This window comes from Helianthus annuus, chromosome 13 (assembly GCF_002127325.2).
Source record: "Helianthus annuus cultivar XRQ/B chromosome 13, HanXRQr2.0-SUNRISE, whole genome shotgun sequence".
Taxonomy (NCBI): Eukaryota; Viridiplantae; Streptophyta; class Magnoliopsida; order Asterales; family Asteraceae; genus Helianthus; species Helianthus annuus.
Window position 1 is genome coordinate 163,037,693 of NC_035445.2, and position 12,126 is coordinate 163,049,818.

At 40.7% G+C, this 12,126-nt stretch overlaps 1 protein-coding gene across 1 annotated transcript; it reads right to left on the bottom strand.

Annotated features, from left to right (window-relative positions):
* Positions 1-2,639: 2,639 nt before the first annotated feature.
* On the bottom strand, positions 2,640-3,212 carry LOC110902214. Its single transcript, XM_022148926.1, has 2 exons — positions 3,043-3,212; positions 2,640-2,934 (listed from the first exon to the last, which is right to left on the bottom strand). The coding sequence occupies exons 1-2, from the start codon at positions 3,210-3,212 to the stop codon at positions 2,640-2,642; spliced, it is 465 nt and encodes a 154-aa protein (XP_022004618.1).
* Between the last annotated feature and the right edge of the window lie 8,914 nt (positions 3,213-12,126).

A 12,126-nucleotide genomic window follows, 5' to 3' on the forward strand; every position in this document is an offset into this window, starting at 1 on the left:
CCGTTAGTACCATGCCCGTGGTGCCTGCTTCAAACCATATAGCGACTTACGTAATAAGCAGACATGATTCGGGTTAGTTTTGTCAATGAAACCCGACGGTTGAAACATATAGACTGTTTCTTGTAAATCTCCATGTAAAAACGCGTTCTTGACATCCGGTTGATGGATAGGCCAAGAGTGTGAAACCGCTAAACTAAGGACCGTCTAGATACTTGCAGGTTTTACCACCGGGCTGAAGGTCTCGTCACAGTCGATGCCCACCTGCTGGCTTTTGCCATTAACGACTAGACGAGCCTTGTACCGCTGTAAAGTGCCATTCGAATGATATTTGTGACGAAATAGCCACATGCACCGAATGATATTGGCATTTGGTGGTCTTGGTACAAGATCCCACGTCTTATTGTCAAGTAATGCTTTATATTCGTCATTCATGGCGGCATTCCAATGTGGATTATGGAGGACAGTTATGTAAGATTTTGGTAGGGGTGAAATGTTAGGTGTAGTGGATGTCTAGAGATTGATAGGTACTTTTGGTTTATGTATACCAAGTTTGGAACGGGTTTGCATAGGATGGGAAGGTACAGGTGGTGGGATTGGGACGAAGCTTGTTTGGGCTGGGTTTTGAGGTGAGGTGAAGTGGGTGGTGAAACGGGTTGAGGAAATAGGCTGCTGGAAATAGTAGTGGGATGTGGTTGGGGTCTGATGTGTCTAGAGTAGGTGCTGACTGGAGCGGGGCTGTTATGTGGTAGCGGCTGTTGGGGTGGGCTGGTTGGAGTGTGTGGTAGGGACTATTGTGGAGGTGGGGAGGGTGGTGGAGTGAGTATGGGTCTACTAGGAGTTAGGTTTGAGTTTGAGGTAGGGTTTTGATGGTTGAAAATTAAGGGTGAAGGTTCGGTGTCTAGAAAGGTGTAATCATGCGGTTTAGAGGAGGAGTGTGTAGTAAACGGGAAAACGGACTCGTCAAAGATGACATGTCTTGATAGAGTGACCATGCCCGTATTGAGGTCTAAACAGCGATACGCGCGAAAATTTTTTGGGTAACCGAGAAAGACGTATGGTTTTGATCTAGGTGCAAGCACATGAGGGCGGGTGGTGGATAAGTTGGGGTAACAAACGCAACCAAAAACGCGAAGATGATCATAAGTGGGTTTACGAAGGTCAAAGTCTTCGGTTGGTGTGCGATTGCGAACGATTGTGGTAAGAAGGATTTTGTGTAAATATGTGGCGGTGTGGAGGGCTTCTACCCAAAAATGTGGGGGAAGAGATGCATGGGTGAGAAGGGAGAACATGATATCGTTTAAGCGTCGAATCATGCGTTCTGAAGTTCCGTTTTGTTGGGAAGTTTGAGGACAAGAGAAGCGAACTATAATCCATGAGTATTAAAGAAGTTTTTGAAGTGGTGATTGTCGAATTCGCCTCCAAGATCGCATTAAAATGACTTAATAGATATGTGGAACTGGTTTTTAATGTATGTATAAAATTGTTGGAATTTATAGAAAGTTTCGGATATGAATTTTAGTGGGTATACCCATGTGAAATGTGTAGAATCGTCTATTAGCACCATATAATATTTATAACCGGTTTTACTAATGATTGGAGAAGTCCATAGGTCACAATGAACAATATCAAATGGTAACAATTGAAACTTGACCCGAATTGCTTAGCATAGTACTACTATGTTTATTACACAAAATAAAATTACTGGAAATAAGATAATGCTTAACGGGAAGACCCGGGTGCCCAAGTCTTTGATGCCACAAGTCCGTTGATGAAGATGCAATAAAGGATGATGGTGTGGTGTAGGTGAAATGGTATAGGGCACCAGAGCAATTGTGTCGGCTCAGAATCTGGCCACTCTTCAAGTCCTTCACAGAAAAACCATGAGGATCAAATTCGCACGAAACATGATTATCAATAGTAAAACGCAAAACAAATATGAGATTTTTTACGATATCGGGTGTGCATAAAACGTTTTTAAGGTTAAAGGGTTTTGTGGTGGATGGGAGTGGAGTGTTCCTAGATCCAATAATTGGAATGCTTTAGCCCTTACTGACATATATAGATTTTAGTTAACAACGTTTCAGTGGAGAAATCATACCTTCATCTGGTGTGAGATAAGAGGAGGCACCAGTATCCATCACCCATGGATCATCAGGAGGTTGCATAGTCATGGCAGAGAAAGTTTATTGCAACTGGGTGGGTTCCATAGCATCAAAGGTAGTGACATGCACCTGTTGTGGTTGTGAGGGTCCAACGGTAGTTGTGTCGGGTGGGCCTGAGTGTTGCTGTTGTCCACGAGGTGTCCAAGGCAAACCCCAGCCAGCCTAGGCCGAGTATGGGCAAGGTGGTGGAGTCAAATTGGGCCAGTAGCTTTGAGTGTTGGGTGGAAACCAAGGCTGGTTGGGTGGGCTGTAGTAGTTGGGCCAAGCACCACGAGTCTGGTTGTTTTGGTAGTTGGGCCGAGTGGACCTACCAGACCCACGTCTGTTGTTAGATCCACCACGATAATTACCTCTGGGAGCATAGGAGGAATTGGGGCAGCGCTGGGGAGGCACATAGGTGGCTGCAGCAATTGGTTCAGAAGACACTACTGTTAGGGCAGTGTTAGAGTTTGCATCACTAAGAGTGTCACGAGCCATTTATCTCTGGTGCTCGAGTTGTAGCATCCCGGTAGCATCCTCCCAGGAGGGGAGGTTCTGACTGATGAGAGAGGCGGTGGTGTCGTACTCTGGTGGCAGTCCGCGAACAAGCTGAAGGATGAGTAGACTTTCTGGGACTGGGCTTTCGAAAACATCCAGCATATCAGCCAATTCCCTAAGGCGTTGACAGTAAGCCTCAAGGGAAGGCGTTGACAACTTAGAGATGCGAACCCTTGCCTCTCGTGCAGTAGATTCGGTTTTAAGTACCCGAACCAACAGTTCATCAGACAAAGTTCTGTATATCCATTGTAAAACCACATCATCAAGTACTTCCTAGGCTTCATATGTTGGATCTTTTTTTGGTGGTGATGGCGTACCATCGATATGACGAAGGACCTTATACCGCCAGGCATGTGAGGTGAAAAGTTTGACCCATGAGGAATAAGTGACCTTTGTCCCGTCAAGGATCCGGACCTTATTTTGAATGTTTGTAATTGTGTATGCAGGAAGAAGTGCTACAACAAGTTTTTCATTAGGTTTGGCATTGATTTGGTCGATGGATTTGTCTCCCATCGTTACTGAACAGAATGAAGAGGCTAGCAAGACCGTGGTCTGCGGCGAAAAAAAAGAGAAAAAAAAAGGCGGAGGTGATGGTATGAGCTTAAAGCTCTGATACCATGAAAACTGGTAAATGTTTTTGTGATTGTCCAAGGAAAATGTTACAGAATATATAGTGGAGAATACCACTGAATTACAGCTATCATTCCTAAACAAGGGCAACTATAGAAAATATACACAATTACACAGCTGTTACATAAATCAAATATATGGAAATCTTCTTCCATCAGCTAAGAAAACTAACCCCATTAGCAATAACCCATTATAACAACTACTTAACCCATTAACTTGAATTTCCATAGTCAATTGCTTATAATTCTATACGATATCCCCTAAGGGTGATAACCACTGAATTCCTAGTACCATATCATGCATAGTTTTCTAGAGATATATACTAACAACACATCAGCATCAAACCACATACCATGAATCATCTATTTAAACCCTTTAAAGATCTTAGCACAATTGATTGGATTACCATTTGCTATTGTCACTTTCAAAGAAGGCACACCTATAGTATTGGATAGTAGTTTTCCAGCCAACCTTTCATTAATAAAATTATGAGTAGAACCAGAATCTATCAATATATGCAACTTCCAAGTACCAACTGTATCTATCACTTTTATTGTTGAATAAGATGGAATACCACTCATAGCATGAATTGATATATGTGGTTGTACCGATGCAAAGCTTGAGATTTCCGACCGGAGCATCGAAAACGTATATACCTACAAATTTCTATACGAAAACTACATACTCTCCACTACTGGGTCGGCCGCCCCCTCTCGCCCCCACTATGTTGCACCCCTGGTTGTACCATAATCTCATCTAATTCTGTTGTTTGTGTTGTCATTTCCTCATCCTCATCATCATCATATGTTTCAATATTGAACCATTGTCTATTTTTGCACTTATGGGTAGATGTATATTTTTCAAGGGAAAAAGAAACACTCCCCCTAGTCCTTTCCTCATCAGCCTCTTTATTTGAAAGGCTTTTTACTGCTTTACCCATTTGGCTATTATTAGGATTAGCCAATAAAGGAAGGTTTGTAGCACTTGCAGTAGGAACCTTATAACCAAACCTTCCCATTGCACTTGACTTGAAACTAGTCGACCCACTGCTTCTCTAGATCTTCTTAAATTCTTTGGTACCAAACAAGGTAGTATGCACCTTGCCTTGTTGTTTAGCCATGGCATAAGCTTATCTTGAGGTTCTTGGCCTAAACACCTTTACTAAACACCTAATTTTTAGTTTCAAACCACCTACAAACAAACTTGCAGCATATTCCTCATATAACACCACTTTAGTCATCAAAGAATCAAAAGTATTGCACTATTCTTCTAGTGAACCTGTTTATTGCAAATTCTTGATGTCATGTTTATGGATTGTCGGAATCCACCTAGAATGGTGGTAATCGGAACCAACGAACATGGTGGGGGGTTGTGATTATTTTATATTTGATTAAATATAAATAAGATGTTGGGCCCAAGATATTTAAGGTTTTTATAAATTAATTAAAGTTAAATTACAAAAATGAATAAAAAAGACATAATTACCCCACGATTTAACAGAAATTTGGATTAAGTTAACGTGTCAAATGAAATCGGCAAGATTTTGAAACCATGAGTACTCAGATAGATGCGGAAAAACAAAACTTTGGATGAAAGTCGTAAAAGTCTCTAAACCTCAGGGACAAAAATGACATTTTAGTTTAATATAAATCATTGTAAAATAGTCAAAGTCATAAGAGTGACCTCACAGTTTACAGACATGATGCGTAGTAAAGTTGAAGTCAAAGGAACTGTGATTCCTGATTGTTTTTTGGGTTTTTATAGGTTTTTATACAGAGTGTCGGTACCATACCAATATCGTAACATAACAAACGATACTTATTGAATTCTCATCGTAATGTCGAAGAAATTTTACTAGTTAAATTAATCGACCATTTGAATATATAAAATAAACATAAGTTAATGTTAATTAAAACAATTTGTAGAACCCCTTTATTACATTAACTTAACACCCCAAAATTTAATAAAAAATGTGTTTATATATGAAAAATGACTTAGATGGGATTTGATTTAAAAGCCTATACTTAAGAAATAACATGGCTAGGCCATAACGGGAAATGGTTAAATGCATTAGGGAACCCTAATATGGAAAGGAGGCTAGAGCTAACCTCCTTATTTGCAACAAACCTCACTCAAGCTTAGAGACATACCATTAATAAAAACAACGGATTGTGTGTTTCATTTTGTAAATTAGGATATCAAATTGGTTTATTTATTTGGGATCAAAGATAAATAAACCCTCCCGCCCCCACTATGTTGCACCCCTGGTTGTACCATAATCTCATCTAATTCTGTTGTTTGTGTTGTCATTTCCTCATCCTCATCATCATCATATGTTTCAATATTGAACCATTATCTATTTTTGCACTTATGGGCAGATGTATATTTTTCAGGGAAAAAGAAACACTCCCCCTAGTCCTTTCCTCATCAGCCTCTTTATTAGAAAGCCTTTTTTACTGCTTTACCCATTTGGCTATTATTAGGATTAGGCAATAAAGGAAGGATTGTAGCACTTACAGTATGAACCTTATAACCAAACCGACCCATTGCACTTGACCTGAAACTGGTTGACCCACTGCTTCTCTAGATCTTCTTAAATTCTTTGGTACCAAACAAGGTAGTATGCATCATGATATCCTTAATCTCTACACATCCTAGTGCAAGGGTTGTATGGTAATTAAAGAGAAGAATGGCGGTTACATGGCGGTTACAAAGTTCAGGGGCAATTCTGACAAACCAGAACTTCACAACCACAACCCCAAGGGTTGCGAAACCCCTTGGGAGACATCTCTTGATTTCGGCCACAAGGAGAAGGAGGAAGGGATGCAACTTTTCGCTTAGAGACGCACCTCTTCACGTTAAATCTCATCCACAAGATCTAGAGACACACCCGTTCGTGAAAAGATACGTCTCTACAATCGCACCCTTTAGAAACTATAAATAGGCATTAGATTTCATTTGTAAATCATTCCCTACGTTCAATTCCATTGTACGGAGGGACTTTAAGGGTGATAGGAAGAGTATATTATCCAACATTCCCGTTTTTACCCAAAAGACTTATCCCTCCCAGGAATACCCACTGACTGTCCCAACCACCGGGACGCATGCTCAAGAGATGAACTCACCTTTGGTTTGCTCGGTAAGATTTAAGTATGTGTTCACAGTTTGATTAATCCAATCCTAGTATGGTTTCAGTACCAGTCAGTTACACACATAAATCATATATCTTTATTATGCAAGTAATGAACAAACTTGGCACATATTATCACACGAGTTATAACGAGTATTCAAGTTTACATCACCAACCCATATACCATAATGTTACACATTAAGAGCTCAATTACCATTTAGAGTCACTCGATCATGTTTTTCATCTTTATCTACCCGAACATTGATTCACTATTTACCCTCACCAATATTATGCATAAAACATCACCCATACATATATATGAAATCCGAACATACTGATGTCAGAATCGACTACATGGTACCTTGTTCACATCATCACAACACTAATTTCAACAAGCATGCAATAATCAGTTGTACCTGGCGCCTATACTACTTGTACCTAGCAACAAATTTCCAAAAAAAAACACCCTCATATAGATCGAACAGATAAGACAAAAAGAAAACCAAATAATGTTCAATCAATCACATGGTCCATCATCTTCTCTCTCCTATACACATGCATCGCAAATTTGTGCCTTGTGCACATGTGGTTGTACGCTCCATACAAGATCATATATTCAAAAAAAAAAAATAACCCAGCTTCACTTATTCAAATCATGAATATCAATGTGATACAAGAGCATTTACGTGAATATCCAAACATTATCCTTTTCATTCTAACAGTTAACGAGTATCAAGTGTTTCAAGTGAACAGTGGTGACGTCGTCTACCGTACATACAGCAAGAAGTCATTCACATATGCAAAAACAACGATACCCAGCTCATTCATCATCTTATTTTGATTGACTTGAAGCATTATTCCTATTATTCTTATGATGTCATACGTGATTTACAACCAGATTCATATACACAATCTAAACAACCAGGTTTTTAAACAACAAATATTTATAACATAACTCAGCCAACAAACAATCATAAAGCATAATAACAGTGATCTTTATCAACTTTCCTACTTCACATATTATGCATGACCAGGTGTACGTCATGCATAATTAGTTGTACTCTTTCAAGAACTCAACCATTAGAAACATTCAATGTCGTTATATACCACACAACTAGTTTCTTAACTGATTCAACAAGATCACAATCATCTTTTAAACATGTATCAGTCATTATTATCAAGCATAATCACCATCGATTATAATAAAAACTCAAGTCAAACTAAGTGTGAGTTTACTAACCGAGACTCGGGATTCGAAGAACGTCGAGAACAGGAAGAATTTACTTCGAATGGGAGGGGGATATTGCCGATCGCAAGAGTGAGGGAGAGGGTAGGGTTTGTTTTGAGTTTTAGAGGATACGTATACATATATTATAATGCCAAACAATCCTAGTGGGCCGGTGGTTTCCTTTGACCGAACTGCCTAAGCCCAAGAGATTGGACTACCAAACAATTTGGGTAAAAAGGTTTGGGGCTTATACAAATGTTGGGCCGATAAGACTTATATAGATGTTGGGCCGATGAGAATTCTTATACCCGGGACGTGCACTGCTAGAAGAACATATATGTTTAACATATTACACTACAAGTATGATGCACAATTTACAAATAAACACACTTGTAACCCCATAGAACTAATAGATGTTTAACGCAACACATATACGCTTAATAAATGAGAATTAATAAATGATAAAGCCTACAATGCAAATAAATAAAGCATAACATGTAACCGTGCTAACTAGGAGTCGAGGAACCCAGGATTGCTAATCCATAGAAGTTCGGGTTGTCACATCATCCCCAACTTGAAAGAAATTTCGTCCCGAAATTTGACAAGTAAGTACAGAGAAGTGAAGCGATAGAAACTCTAATTAAACTATATGTAATACTACACAAATATTAATCACAAGTAATAATCAAGCATTACACACAATCACTAATCATCCAGATCACTATGCAGACACCACGTAAACCAATTTATAAAAACAGGATCGCGAAGTTAGTTGGGTGCCACATCATCCCCAACTTGAAAGGGAATTTCGTCCCGAAATTCGCCAATGATATCAGAAGTTGATTCCACCGCTCGAACAACTGAGGATACTAGAGTTTATTCCGATCTTGCGTTACCATGTGAACTCTGGTCCCCGTCTTGAGTTCCAACGAACTCTCTCACTATTGGGATTCGACTATACTAACAAACCTTGACTTTCTCGTCCATGTTTTCGATAGACTCCACTACAACTGTAACTTGTCTGATAAAGGTATCACAATTGTTTCGTCGGGCAAACGTTTCTAGGAATTTTGAGACATAATGACATCGTGAACGTTACCTAACTCGTCAGGTAATTCGAGTTTGTGAGCCATGTCACCGATTTGTTCCAGAAGTCCAAACGTCCTACGTATCGCAAACTAAGCTTGCCCTGTTTTCCATAGTGTACCGCACCCTCCCAGGATGAGACTTTCAACATGATATGATCGCCTACGACGATCTTCCAGTGTTTCCTAAGCTTATCAGCTCTCTTGCCGAATCACGCGTTGTCGCCAAACGACTCTCGATACAAATAACTTTCCCCTATATGTGTTTCTGATTGCTGACTTTCACACATGCGAAACTTCGTTACTATGCGTGGCTATGTGGGCCTTTAGGCCCGGTCATCCGTACATTATCTTCAGGTTTTAAAACATCCTATCCAAGGGATTACTGTACCCCAGAAGGAAATCAGGATTTGCATAAGTTCAATCTGAAATTTCACCTAACGATGTGGAAGTAAACCAGGTAACTCTTCAGAGGACACGTCAGAAAACTCACAAATAACTGGAGATACTCGATCTTCCTTTCTTAAAGTGGCGAATCGGTGACAAGAGCTAGTATAGCAGAGTAACCCTTCCGTAGACACTTCTGGGCTTTCACGACTGAGACGATGCCAACAATGGCACTACTACGATGATCTTGTACTGATAAGGATTCCCCACTGGGGAGAGGGATACGCACGATTTTCTTTTTGCAAAGAATTTCTGCTTGATACATAGATAACCAAGTCCATGTCAACGACCACGTCAAAACTTACAAGGGTATTGGGAAGTAGGTCAATGTCGAACACTTGACCCACGAGATCAAGTTTACAACTAAAAAGAACATGAGAAGCTTCTATCGATTTACTATCAGTTAATTCTACTGCATGCTTATTTACAAGAAGGGTGGGAGTTAGTCCTAACTGGCGACTGAACCCCAAAGACACATAACTCAAATCGGTCACAAAGTCGAATAAAACAGAAGCAAAAAGATCGTTCAAAGAAGACGTACCGGTCACAACATTGTCATCATTGCGAGCTTCCCCCACCGCCAATAGTAAACACTCTTCCGCGTGCTCCGTTCCCACCATTGTTCCCATTGTTGTCGCTCCCAGTATTGTTGTTGTTGCCAGCATTCTGATTAAGCTGAGGGCAATCCCTCTTAAAATGACCCTCATCACCACACTGAAAGCACCCCTTTTGATTTCCCCGATTCTGTTGAGGTTGTTGCCTCTCTTGTTGCTGTGGCTGCTGCTGCGGCGGCTTTGGGAGCCAGACCCTACAATCTTTGGCCATATGGCCCACCTTGTTGCACCTATGACATACTCGAGTGCACGGTCCGCGATGGTGGAACATACACTTATCACACTTTGGTAGCTTTCCCGCGTAAGAACCCTGATTTGAATTGTTGCTCTGATTCTGGTTCACAGAAGACGACTGGTTAAAACTACAGTGGATGCTGTTGTCTGCCCTTTTCTGAGATTGGCTGGCACTGGTAGCTTTATCAGCATCATTCCATTTCCGCTTGTTATCACTAGCAGGTGTGGTAGCTGTAGCAGTCGAGGTAGTAGCAGAAACTCGTGGCGGCAAGTTGCCACGTTCGACCTCTTGGTCAGTAATCTTATGTGCCAAACGGACGATACGGGGCAGATTGTCTAGGTTTGCAGCAGTAACGTACCCCTTAACAGCTGGTGCTAAGCCCTTTAGATACAACTCAATTCGCCGGGGTGGAGGTCGAGACATGTTAGGGCACAAAGTTGCTAAATCATTAGACCTCCTAGTGTATGCTTCAATTTCAGATCCCTCCATCTTCTGATTGTAGAACTCGTTCTCCAGTTTCTGAATCTCATCACGAGGACAATACTCCTCTCGCATCAACTCTTTGAAATCATCCCAAGTAGTGGCATTCGCCATCTCAATACCCAACATCTGAACCTGGGCATTCCACCATGTAAGGGCACCATCCTCGAGTGTGCCCGTAGCATACTTCACTCTGTCCCCAGCTGGACAGTTACACATTGCAAATACCGATTCTGCCTTCTCAAACCACCGCAGGAGTCCTACAGCCCCTTCAGTCCCACTGAAAGTCTGTGGCTTGCAATCCATAAACATTTTGAATGTACAAACAGGTGGAGCAGGTGGATGGTTTTGATTCACAGGTTGACCTAAAACGAAAGAACGTACAACGCACAGGTAAGATTCGAGTTTATGACGCAAAAAGAGAAAGTATTGGCACTTATCGTACCAGCCTGGTAAGCCGCCGGAGCTTCAGCTACACGAGTGTTAATCAGGTTGGTTAATTCGGCCTGCGTCATAGCAATGTGGCCACGTCCACCACCTCGGCCTCCTCCACGTCCGCTCATGGTTCTAAATAAGAGAAGGGAACTATCTTAAGGGTCGAAACGAGGTAAAAGTCAAATATCACGTTGAAATATACTAACTATCAAGTTTACACATAATAGGGCAGAATCCTTCTCACGTTTGTTAAGCCTCACTGGGACTTACATGCACCTCACGTTATTATTATGTGTGCACCCATAGTAATAAGGTAATTTGCATGCTCATCTCAGTGCCTCTTAACTTGCGCTAAAAGTTTCCCCACATTCAAATAGCAAGCGAAAGGTTTTATAGGATCAAGAATCACAATAGTCGAAGGAAAGTGTCACACTAGCAGTTCACATAATAGGGGTTGGTAATGTAAGGGCTCATGCTGTTGTGCCAAATGTGCATTCACGTGTAATGTTATACATAAGTGTACACTAGATATACTATGCAATAGTGAATGAGAAACGAACCTTGCAGTCTGGAGCTGAGTGTCATGGTCGATTTCGGTCCTGTTCGGTTATAGTCTGGTTTTATAAAAACGTTTTAAAACCAAGTTCACTATAACCAGTGGCTCTGATACCAAACTGTCACACCCCCAAAATACCACCTAGGGAGTGTCCCTGTCAGGCGTGTGACAAACCAATAACGAGCCACTAATCATATTGAACCAATCATAATGTTGAATAAAATCATCAATTATTCTGAAAAGTACTGTCAATAAGTTTAAAAGAAAGCCAACATGTTCAGCGGAAGCAAATAAAAGAAAACATAATTAACTGTTTCAGTTTAAATGTGTGAAATCATTAAACCCATCATTCGTATCCAATCAGCACGACCCATGACCACTCCAGCTACTTCAGACAGCAAGTTCCAAATCCGTATAACCTAACAACCTGCGAGCATGCAACAAGTGTATCAGACAACGCTGGTGAGTTCATAGTTTTACGAAAACGTTGATTACCAAGTGTTTAGTTAATCCATTGAATTTAATTCCGAAAGTAATATTGAAAACAATGTTGATAATACCCCGATACAAGACGGCTTCTGATTATT